The sequence below is a fragment of the Bos mutus genome, chromosome 15 (genome assembly GCF_027580195.1).
Source record: "Bos mutus isolate GX-2022 chromosome 15, NWIPB_WYAK_1.1, whole genome shotgun sequence".
Taxonomy (NCBI): Eukaryota; Metazoa; Chordata; class Mammalia; order Artiodactyla; family Bovidae; genus Bos; species Bos mutus.
The window spans coordinates 54,143,655-54,154,844 of NC_091631.1; the positions used below are offsets into that span (position 1 = coordinate 54,143,655).

The 11,190-nt window shown below is 46.0% G+C and overlaps 1 protein-coding gene across 4 annotated transcripts in view; it reads left to right on the forward strand.

The window, feature by feature from the left end:
- CADM1 (cell adhesion molecule 1) overlaps positions 1–4,863 on the forward strand; it is a 353,444-nt gene extending 348,581 nt beyond the window's left edge. For all 4 annotated transcript variants that reach the window (XM_070384170.1, XM_070384171.1, XM_070384174.1 and 1 more), the window contains one exon: positions 1,835–4,863. In XM_070384170.1, coding sequence (XP_070240271.1) covers positions 1,835–1,953 — 119 coding nt within the window. In that variant the 3' untranslated portion in view covers positions 1,954–4,863. The remainder of the gene's footprint in view (positions 1–1,834) is intronic.
- Positions 4,864–11,190: the final 6,327 nt, after the last annotated feature.

Below are 11,190 nucleotides of genomic sequence, written 5' to 3' on the forward strand. Positions count from 1 at the left end.
AGAGTTGATGAGTAGCACTCCTTGATTTGGATTTTTTTTTAAATAAAAAGCTTTATAGGTTTATTATTCTACAATCCATCATCAGGGATAGAGTAAAAAGTCTAAGGGGCTGATGTGTGAGGTGTGGCATGAACCCCAAAATGATAAACAGGGAAAAAGCACCCCCGTGACCTGCTTTGCGGGAAACATGTGGGCTAGCCCTGTGCCCCGGCCCCCAACGCTGGGTAAGCTGGTCACAGCGGCTGGAATACTTCCTTGGTTTGATATGCCTTAAAAGCCACATAAATATGTATTTTTAAAATTATCAGTGCAATTGATTTAAATTGCCATTAATCATCACACTTATCAACCGTGCAGTCTGGATGGGCAATCATCTTTGCGAGCGCTCCTCTCTACCCCACGCTGCTCTGAGCCTCTTCTCCCTCTCGGTAATTTATTCTTCCTTTTCTTTTTTGGCCCTGGTCTTTCTCGGGTATTTTTCTCAAGCACTGTGCAGTGGGCTTCCGGGCCTTTCCTGTAGTATAAACTCGAGGTGCTGGCAGACTGCCGGATGGTAGACCTTGGGTTCAGGGTGGGTCCCCTGAGCACAGCAGTGGAGGTCCAAGGTGCTTGACAATCACCTTTAGAATCCAAAGTGCCCATCTCGAATGTAAAACAGTTCGGGGCCCTCCGTACTGGGGGTCCTTCTGCCCACACCCAGGGCTCTGTATACACTCTGCCCACTCCCAAGAGGCAGTCTGTTTGGCAGAGAACTCCCAGCCTCTTGGTGTTAAGCTTGATAGAGCCAGGAAGGTCAGGCGAGAAAGCAGGGCTGAAGTCTGCACAATACTGCGAGTTGCTGGGAGGAGGGTGTACTCTACAGAGAAAAGAAGGACGTGGGAGGGCCATCCGAACACCTGCCTTCTCGGATCTGTCACTCTGAAAACGTGAAAGTTCAACAGCCTTTTCTTACTTAAGAATCTTTGCGAGTACAATACCTAACGGGAGGAGGGGGATTTGATTATGATGGGCAGTGCCAGCTCTACCTGTATTTCATACAGAGGTGCAACCCTTGTCTTTCTCCATGTAAACCGTTGGGACTTGCTGATAAAGAGTATCACCAACTCCGTTAATGTTCTGTCTATTGTCATTATAAAGTGGCTGTGCCAATTAGCAAATCCATGAATCTGGGTCCCAGCTAGAGTGACATCAGAAACAAGAATCACTTGTTTCTTAAGGCAGATCCCATGCCTTGCTTCCAGCTAATACAACATCAAATTGTTTCTCGATCTGGAACCCCACTCTGCAATGGGAGGCAGAAGAAAAATCAAACCTACTTGTGCAGGTTCAAGCACATGCTCACTAATGGACAGGCGCAGTGCTTCCTGAAGACAGGAGGCAAGGGTTCAAATAAACCATGTGAGATGACGGTAGGAAATCAGCAGGGCCCTAATTCATTTATTGGCTAATTGCTCTTCCTTGCTTTGGTCTTTAACCATGTGCGTGCACATATCTGGCCATTGGTCCTGGGCGTTTACTGTCAGCAGCTCTCCAGCTTCCTGCATTTTTAGCTCCCACTCACGTCTTCTTCTGCTGGCATCCTCTGGTCATAATCACGGCTCTAATGTCTCATTTGCTGAATTATATCGCAGCGGTTCAGTTGGAGTGGTGCCTTTGGAGCCCCCGGATCCCCACTTGTCTCACCCACCTCGCTCTCTTCTTCCAATTGTTTTTTCCCCTCTGCTGCCTGCACACCACTTCGGCTGATGATGGCCATAAAGCAAGTTGCCATCTCTGTACCACTTTACACAGCGGCCATCAGACAGTCACGGTGCTTTACCCCTTCATCTTTCAGGTACATACTTCACTCATGAAGCCAAAGGAGCCGATGACGCAGCAGACGCAGACACAGCTATAATCAATGCAGAAGGAGGACAGAACAACTCTGAAGAAAAGAAAGAGTACTTCATCTAGATCAGCCCTTTTGTTTCAATGAGGTGTCCAACTGGCCCTATTTAGATGATAAAGAGACAGTGATATTGGAACTTGCGAGAAATTCGTGTGTTTTTTTATGAATGGGTGGAAAGGTGTGAGACTGGGAAGGCTTGGGATTTGCTGTGTTAAAAAAAAAAAAAACGAAAAGAAATGTTCTTTGAAAAGTACACTCTGCTGTTTGACACCTCTTTTTCTGATTGTTTGGTTTTTCAATTTTTATTTCTTCCTACCAAGTCAAACTTGGACGCTTGGATTTAGTTTGGATAGATTGCAGAAAATTCTGTGCCTTGTTTTTCGTTTGTTGGTTGTGTTCCTTTTTTTCTTTTCCCTCCCTCCTTTGTGTGAATTTATTTTTCCCAAAAAAGTTTTGGATTTTTTTTTTCCCCAAAAATAATCTCCCGTTTTGGAATTTGCCTGCTGGGATTCCTTAGAACCTTTTGACCCTCCTTATTTTATTATTGTTGTTCCTTTCCTTTGTTTATTTTTGAAGCTTTCTGTTCAAAATTCAGTTTCATAAAAGGAGAACCAGCACAGTTTAGATTTCATAGTTCAGAATTTAGTGTATCCATAATGCATTCTTCTCTGTTGTCGTAAAGATTTGGGTGAACAAACCATGAGAACTCTTTGCTGCTGCCCATGTTTCAAATACTTTAGAGCAGTGAAGACTAGAAACTTAGACTGTGATTCAGAAACTGTTCTGTTTGCTGTGGAACCACATTACTGTACAGGGTTATCTGCAAGTGAGGTGTGTCACAATGAGATTGAAACTGTCTTTAATTCTGTATCTGTAGACGGCTCAGTATAGATAATACCCCACGCTGTCCAGAAAGGTTTGGGGCAGAAAGGGCTCCTCCTTTTTCAGTGCCCTAAACAGACCTGACAGGTGAGGTCTGTTCCTTTTATATAAGTGGACGAATTTGAGTTGCCACAGGAAGGGAAGTAGGGAGGGGGGAAAGATAGTTCTGCTCCGGTTATTTCTGTTCCAAATGATTCCATCCACCTTTCCCAATCGGCCTTACTTCTCACTAATTTGTAGGAAAAAGCAAGTCCATGTGGTGTCTGAATGACTGAATGGGACAGGTTTTTTTTTTCTTTCTTTTTTTTTTTTTTCTTTGTGCTTAGTTAGGAAGGCAGTGGGATGTGGCCTGCATGTACTGTATATTACAGATATTTGTCATGCTGGGATTTCCAACTCGAATCCGTGTGAAACTTTCATTCCTTACGATTTGGCTTGACAAAGGCAGGAGGCACAAAAGAAGGGTCGGTATTGTTCTCAGGCCGGCCCGCCGTCCATCTCAGTTCTCGAAAGGTCAGAGCAGAGGTGGAAAAACAGCATGTAGGGGTTTTTCAGTTACTTAATCAAAACTCAGATGTGAGTGTTTTTATCTTTTTACCTTTCATACACTAGCCTTGGCCTCTTTCCTCAGCCTTAAGAACCATCTGCCAAAAAATTACTGATCCTCGCATGATGGCAGCCATAGTGCATAGCTACTAAAATAAGTTACCTTGAACATATCTTAGATGGGGAGCCTTGGGAAAAGGAAGAGGAGTCCAGTTACCATTGACATTTTTTTAAAGAAATGGGATTTTCATTGAAACGTCTAGGAAATCTAGAAGTAGTCCTAACGGATGAAAACTAAACTCTTACCATGTGCTTTGGTAAGGCTCCAGACTCCAGAATACAGTCCCTATGGAAAGATGGCATCAAAAAAAAAAAAAAAAAAAAAAAGATAGATCTATATATATATAAATATATATTATATAACATTTTCAGTGAGTAATTTTGGATTTTGCAAGGTGCATTTTTACTATTGTTACATTATGTGGAAAACTTAACGCTGATTTATTTAAGGGGAAAAAGTGTCAACTCTTTGTTATTTGAAAGCGTGTTTATTTTTCTTGTCTTTATTTTAACCTTTGATAGAACCATTGCAATATGGGGGCCTTTTGGGAACGGACTGGTATGTAAAAGAAAATCCATATCGAGCAGCATTTTGTTTTCCCCCTCTCCTATCCCTAGGCACTTAACCAAGACAAAAAGCCACAATGAACATCCCTTTTTCAACGAATTTTATAATGTGCAGCTCTATTCCGAGCCCTTAGCGCCCATTCCGACCATAGTATAATCGTATCAAAGGGTGAGAACCATTTAGCATGTCTTTGAAAGGTTTTTTTCAGCTGTTCTTTTTAGGAAAAAAAAAACAAAAACAACAACAAAAAAAAAAAAAAAAAAAAAAAACCCCACCATTGCTCATCGAATTGGCATCTCACCTCTGGGGACCGCCCGTCTTTCTGTTCCGACGCGTGTACAGTAGTGCAGTGCCCCGACGTGACTCTATGGCTTACAGTGTCGACATGTCTCAGGTTCACGTGTTTTGATTGGTGTTTTCCGTCTCAGGTAGATTGCAAAGTGTAGGCCCCACGCATTGGAAAAATAATAATAATAATAAAACAAAGCAAAAACAGGAAATTATGGATTTTAGTTGTATATTGGTTTATGTATTTTTTTCTTAAGTATACAGTGCACTGTTTGAAATGTATTGTTGAGTATTACTTTGTACAGGTTGATCACTTTTTTTAGAGTGAAGAAAGAACAAACTTGTTTTTTTGTGTTTTTTAAAGGAATATAAAATAATGAAGGATGTATAATTGATGCCAAATAAGCTTGTTCTTTAGTCACACCGACGTCTGACTTTTCCCTTTAGGCCAGTTCTGTTTTTAAGGTGTACATGAACGATGTGACGGTGTAAGAAATTCCATATCCATATGTTCCATTCGCATTTTGTATTGGTTCATGTATACCATTTTTACAAAAAAAAAAGAAAAAAAAAAGAAGTACTATAAAATATCTGTCTTCTTAATAAAAAAAAAATTAATGTTACAAAGTGATCCTTTCATCTCATTATGGACTTCTTACGGACGCCTCAGCCTGGGAGAAGTTGGGCCCCTGGTCCAACGTCCACCTTAGGACTGCGCGCAGGGCCGGAAACACGGGCAGCAGATGCTCGGAGGTGCTGGTGGCCGGGCTTCTTGGAAGCGCCTTCTCTTCCTCTGCTCATCCTTCCTGTTCTTGTTCTCTCCTCCCCTCTTAGCGGCCAGGTGGGCCAGGTGTCTGGCATCACGCGGGGACCCAGTGATTTGTGCAGGCGCGCCGGCTGCAGTGGCAGGCCAGCGGGAAACGGCCCCTCCAGTGGATCCGTCTCCTGCCCCCACTCCCCTGTTTCCACCCACCACCCCACCCACTCCCCTGTGTTGGCTGCTCCACCTGTCTCTTCCTTTGGGATTTCGTGTCTTCACAATCATCCTTCCTTCTTCATTTCAAGTACTCTCTCCTTTAACAAAAAGACAAGATCTGCAGAGGACGAGCCTGGCTGCCTGCGGGAGATCGTTCTCAGTTACTGTCTAGGCTGCCGGAGCTTCCGGGCCGGGTGGACCGCCTGATTCGGTCTGTCACCTTCCCCCTTGCCTTGCAGGCCCGGGCGAGCAGTGACCGCACTGTACAGTGACCGATCTCGCAAATGCTCAAATCACACGTGAGCGGCCCCAGACCGCCCTTTCCCACCGCTCACCCAGCTGTGGCTGAGTCCGTCCCCTTTTTCTCTCTTCAGGCAGGTGACGGGGAGAGCTCGGCAGTGGGAGAAAAGGTAAGCTCCAGAAAATCCAAATGAGGCTGTGGGCCTCATTTCAGTCTCTCCCATCCCGGCCTGGCCTCTCACCTGTCTCTGTAAAAATCAGCAAATCAGACACGTGGTTATGGAGCTCCTGCTGCATGTTCAGCCTTGTGAGAAACACGGGGAACTGTAAGGTCATCCCTGGAGACTAACCGGGGCATCAGTGACACCCACAGGAAAACATGAAACAGTCCCCAGCCATGGGGGAGGTATCCCAAATATAAGGAGCCCAGAGAGTGCCAGGGGAATTTCTTGGAGAAGGGAACTCAGAGGAGGCTGGAGACTCAAGACAGCATCCTGGAGGAGCTGGGACTCCAGCTGAACCTTTAAGGAAAGTTTAGTGGAAAGAGAAGTGTGTCCAAAGTACAGACAGCATTAAGCCCAGCCATGCTGATGTGCATGGGAAGAATAAAGCAAAATCAAGGAAGGCATGGAGGGTGGGATCAGTCTTGTGGGTGTTCTCAAAGTCCAGACAGGAGTTAAGATTCCAGAGGCCTCTCCCAACCTCTGCCCCAGGGTAGGGAGCAGTGGGGAGTACTATCATCAGATTCTGTAAAAAGACCTGTAGTGAGGAAGCCTAGAGATGAAGGGAGACTGGAGAGATCTAAGAGACTGCCTTGGTCCCTATCCCCACCCCATCATTTGTTAGCTGTGAAGCCTTGGGCGAGTTCCCCCCACCTACCTGGCCTTGTTTTCCTGCTCTGTAAGGGAGGGGTCACCATGTTAAGAGAGAGAAGTCAGATTGGCTGGAAGTGCTTAGCAAATAATATGCCAGATGTGGACTAAGCACCCATTACATGTTAGTCATAATACAGGATAGACGCAAATGGTGGTTAAAGATAGAAGGTTACCCAAGGCTACCAAGATGCAGTTAAGACTCAAGTGGAGGGAGCTATCTGGGCTCCTATGCATCTGGATACCCCGTGCCCTTGTGAAGCTGGTCTTAGAACGTCCAAGGATCCCCTTGTCCTCACCACTCACTAGCGTAGTTATTCCAGGCCACATGGCATATGGGATGTTTAGAGTCCCACACCCACTCCCCTTGTCTGTCACATGAGACTCCAGATGCAGCTGTGACCTGCAGAGAAGGGGGACCCAAGAAAGACCTTAACTGAACTGAGGCAAATGTGAGGTGGTGATTGAGTTCCACAGGGTATGCAAAGAAGGTGCCCGAAGCAACCCATGTCAGCAGGAGCTTGATAGGCAGCCTGGTCCTTCCTTTGGTGTAGGAGTGAAACGGTCCTCAGTTCCTCCAGAGTTTTCACAAATGTTTTGGCCAGCTTGCGTTCTCCAAATACATCAACTGGAACCCCAAGATGCTATGTGGGTGTTAATTGCAATCTTTCACTGTCCTCTGTCTACATGCAATGTAATTCTTGCACTGCTGTGGACTGAACTCCATGGGAAAATGTTCCTTTGATTCTGCCATCCAGAGCCTTTAAACAACCAGGCAGTCACCATGCTACAGGTGGAAGGACCCTGCTAAAGCAAAGGCATTTTGGTTTTATTATAAAATCATGCCTACCTAAAACCTTTTTTACACTCACATCCTTTTCTCAGGATACTAAGTACATGGCCCTTAGTCATGAAGAACTGGCAGCCAAATTCGGGGTGAAATTTGTGGCCACAGCCACACATATATAGTTGGGAAATATTTCGAGAATGAAGCACTTAGACGTCCTGACACAGTACAAGAGAAGGGAAAGCGACTCGGCCGTGGTCCGAAAGAACCTGTGGGCCGATAAATTGAAGTCAGTCGTAGGCACGTAGTGGGCGCTCAGCAAGCAGTAGATCATGACAGGGAGACAGCCAGGCATCCGACTGCCCGAATCTCACTTTCCACTTAGTCTGAACAGGTCACCAATTCTGCATTTCGATCATGACATTCATAAGTCCATCCTCCATATAGCAGCTTTCAGATTGGACTTGCAGTAATGAGCCAGCTGGCCCTATTCAACCCATCATTCTCAAGGACCTACTGGAACAGCACATCCGTCCTTCCCAGTGAGGGATGACATTTTTGGGAACAGCTAAGCAAACCCTCACCCTTGCCCACATATATTGTAAGGAGCCTTTAGAATGAGGTATGCCATGTTGGAAAAATACACACCATAATCTCTGCCTTGTGCTCATCTCAAAACTGCGACATATGCCTCCAGTAAGAGCCACAGTATTCAATATCCCCATGCCAACCCCCCAACCCCTCCACCTACCCCTGCACCAAACCCCCCAACACACACCACGGGCTGGCAAGAGGTTGATAGGCACAAGAATAATGTGAGCACCCCAAAACTGAGACTTGAAATCAAGAATCATTTTAAAGTCTTTCAACCCTCAGTTTCCAGGTAAAATCTGTTTTTTGTGTGTTTTTATTTTTCCTTCCAAAGTGGACGTAGAATGTCTACTGCCCCTGGTGGTCAGTTTAGGAAATGCAACTGGAACCTTGCGTATTGAAATACGGAATTAATTCCAGCAAGGAACTTAAAATCTACTGATTTTTCTCTTCACGCACGTACACACCCACCCTCAATTCCCATTTTACTCCCTCCTAATCCTTGGAGGTGTTGAGCTGTGGGTGGTGATTCCGGGGAAAATGAAGACTGTCACTGAGGGTGAAATCAACGCAGGACTTCAGCTGCCCTCTAGACGCGCACTGCTCACAATCATATTTCAGACATGATCGTCTTAAATCTTCCTTAAGTGCTATCTTCTCAGGTTAATTAATCACCAGGCTTAAACTTGCTGTTACCAGCAGGAAGTCCATCCTGAAGTCAGCAATGTTACGATTGCATCTTCTAATACTGTTTATCCTGCATTAGTGTTTACTTAGGGGGAAAATTGATCCGTAATTGATATTTCAGTCTTCCAGAGCTGGTGTTGGAAGAGCCTAATGCAAGCCTTTAATAGCAAGCAAATATTTAAATCCCTTAATGGTTACTGAATATTGAAATGTGTGACTTTATTACTCTTTTTGGTTTGTTTTCTCTGTAGTTGTGTATTTCATCGTTTAAACTTGCAACGGATGCTGGCAGGCTCCAGTCTAGCTAATCCACAAAAGCTGTTTGCCCAGACACAGCAGCCCTGATTAAAAAGTATTGCTATGGAAGGAAGCCTTCTGCACTAATCAGTCTCTGTTAGCTAGTGATGAAATTACTATCCATCTCTCTCTCTCTCTCTCTTTCTCTCCCTCTCTCTAGGCCTGTTTTCTCTAACCTCCTCTCCCAGAATAAAGTGATGGGGGCAGCTATAGTGTTGCAATTAGGAGCATGAATCTTTTATCGTTTGGACAAGGAAGGGAAAATGCCATTACTGTCAACTGAAATGTCCTACTTGGGTTTTTTTGCTCCTACTTCCCTGCCAAAGCCCATTGCTGCTGCTGAAAGTGTGTAACATTCACAGCTGTTCTTGATGGCTTGATTCTTAACACAGCCAGAAATGTAGCCCGGGAGATGCTTAAGACAGTTTATGGAAAATAATAGATTTCCTTGCAGAGACACCAATGCATCAAGAAGGGTTCTGAGTCACGCTAGACCCAGCCAAGATCACCAATTTTCTCCCTCTCTGGCTTCAGTAACAGTGGCTATTGCTTAAAAAAAAAAAAAAAAAAAATCAGGCCCTCTCGAATCCTCTGTTTTCCTGGTTGGTTTCTATCAGCACCCACAAGTCTCTGGCTACGGTGGCCTCTGTCTCACCACTCACCTCCAGCAGCCGTGAAATCTGACCAGAAGCAAAGCCTGCAGACGCGGAAAGGGAAGGACGCTGCAGAGCAGAGAAGAACTCCCGGGGGAGCCAGCCGCTCAGAGCTGAGTCTAGGTGCACCCGCAGAGCTCCAGAAACAGAGGTGGCCATGTTGAAGGTCACGGCTACCATCCTAGTGCAAAGGTGGGGGTCCTTCCCTGCATGGCACCCCCACGTGGCCATCAGGAATGCCAAGAAGTGGCATAGGTAGTTCTGCGAATTTCAGCCATCCAGCCCCGTCACCACGCTGCCTCCCAGAGCCAGTCCTTAGTTAGGAACCTCTGGGAGGAAAAGCCCTTCCTTGGGCTGGTCAAGAGGGAGTAGCTTCTCCTACGCAAACATTTGGAAGGCTGCAAGGAGGAAACAGCAAACAGTGCATCACAAGCTTGCAGCTTTCAGACTGTTCCTGCAAATGCATGTCCAAAGCCATGTGTCTCTTCGCCCCAGAGTGCCTCCCCAGTCGTGCCTGCAGGAAAGGTAGAGGCCATTGGCCAGATTTCCCCCACCCTTCCGCCCGAGGTGCAGCCACAAACACCCCCAGCCGGGTTGCCGCCTCTCTCCCACTGTTTTCATTCTCAGCTTCTCCTAAATGGAAACCATTAATCATACTAAATTGTGCAATGATTCCGTGATAGGGAGAATGCTGATGGCAAAAATCATTCTCCTTTGTTGTGCCAAGCAGGCAAGAGGCAGAAGGATTAGCTCGTTGCCCTGCCTGGCTCCTCGCAAATGCTGACCGTGTGTTTGCCCACGCAGCTGCCTCTGTGCACACAGCTTATTTTAGCGCTGGTTCTAAGGCATCCAACTGTTGACAGAATATGAGGCGCCCAGCCACTTCTTCCTTATTCTGAGGACCACTAGTAAATTTGTGACTGTGGGCGCTCCCAGAAGTCTTTCCGATCTCAACAGCCCTGGATCCGGGGGGTGGCATGCTGTGGGTCTTGTGGCAGGCCCAAGGTGGCCTCAGACAGGATGAGCTGATGGGGTGAACTGCGCCCCCCATGCTCCTGCCAGCTGGGTTTCGGGAAGAAGCCAGGTGTGGGTACCAAGGAGGTTTTTTTTTTTGCCTTTCAGAATTTGATGCCTGCTTCGCTTTCGACAAGCCTCTTTGTAAGCCACCCCTTCTGAATTAGAATCATTTTCCAAAAGCTCTTAAGCTATGATTAATGCCAGGGCTGTTTTTTAACAATCATCCTGCCAGTCTTAAGCTGTAGTCATTTTCAATAATTTGGAGTGCTCAAAGGCAAGCCAGGAGTTTGTTGACAACAAAACCCATAAGAGCACAGCCAGGCAGCCACAAAAGATGGAAAAGCCAAGGGGCCATTTGGGCTTAGCTGGCTTTCTGCTCCCAGAGTTTCACCACTAAAAGTTTGATTGAACGCTCGCAATGCATTAAGGATCCAACTGTGAACATGGCTCGGTGAGAGGGCTGCCAGCCTGGCTTTTGTGCGAACAAATGAGCAGTGTGTTTGGAGGGCTCTTGGTTTATTTATGGACACGTGTGGTTCATTCACGCCATCCCCAAACCAGAGAACCCTCATTTGTCTTCCCTTTGCCAACATCAAAAACCAGGGAAAGAAATGTGGTTGCTTTGCTCTGGGGCTGCATACTTGCTGTGAATGCTGAGCAAGTCCTGGGCCAGGACTGGGGAATCCGGTCCCGGCCTCTTCCCCAGCCGTGTGTATTAAACTAGCGTTCTCTTTTTACTCTTGGCAATTTCATGCTAGCAGATCCATCTGTTTGAAAGCCCACACCGAATCCGTGTCTCAAAATGTCCATGATCACAGATCTACTTAGACTCAGCTTC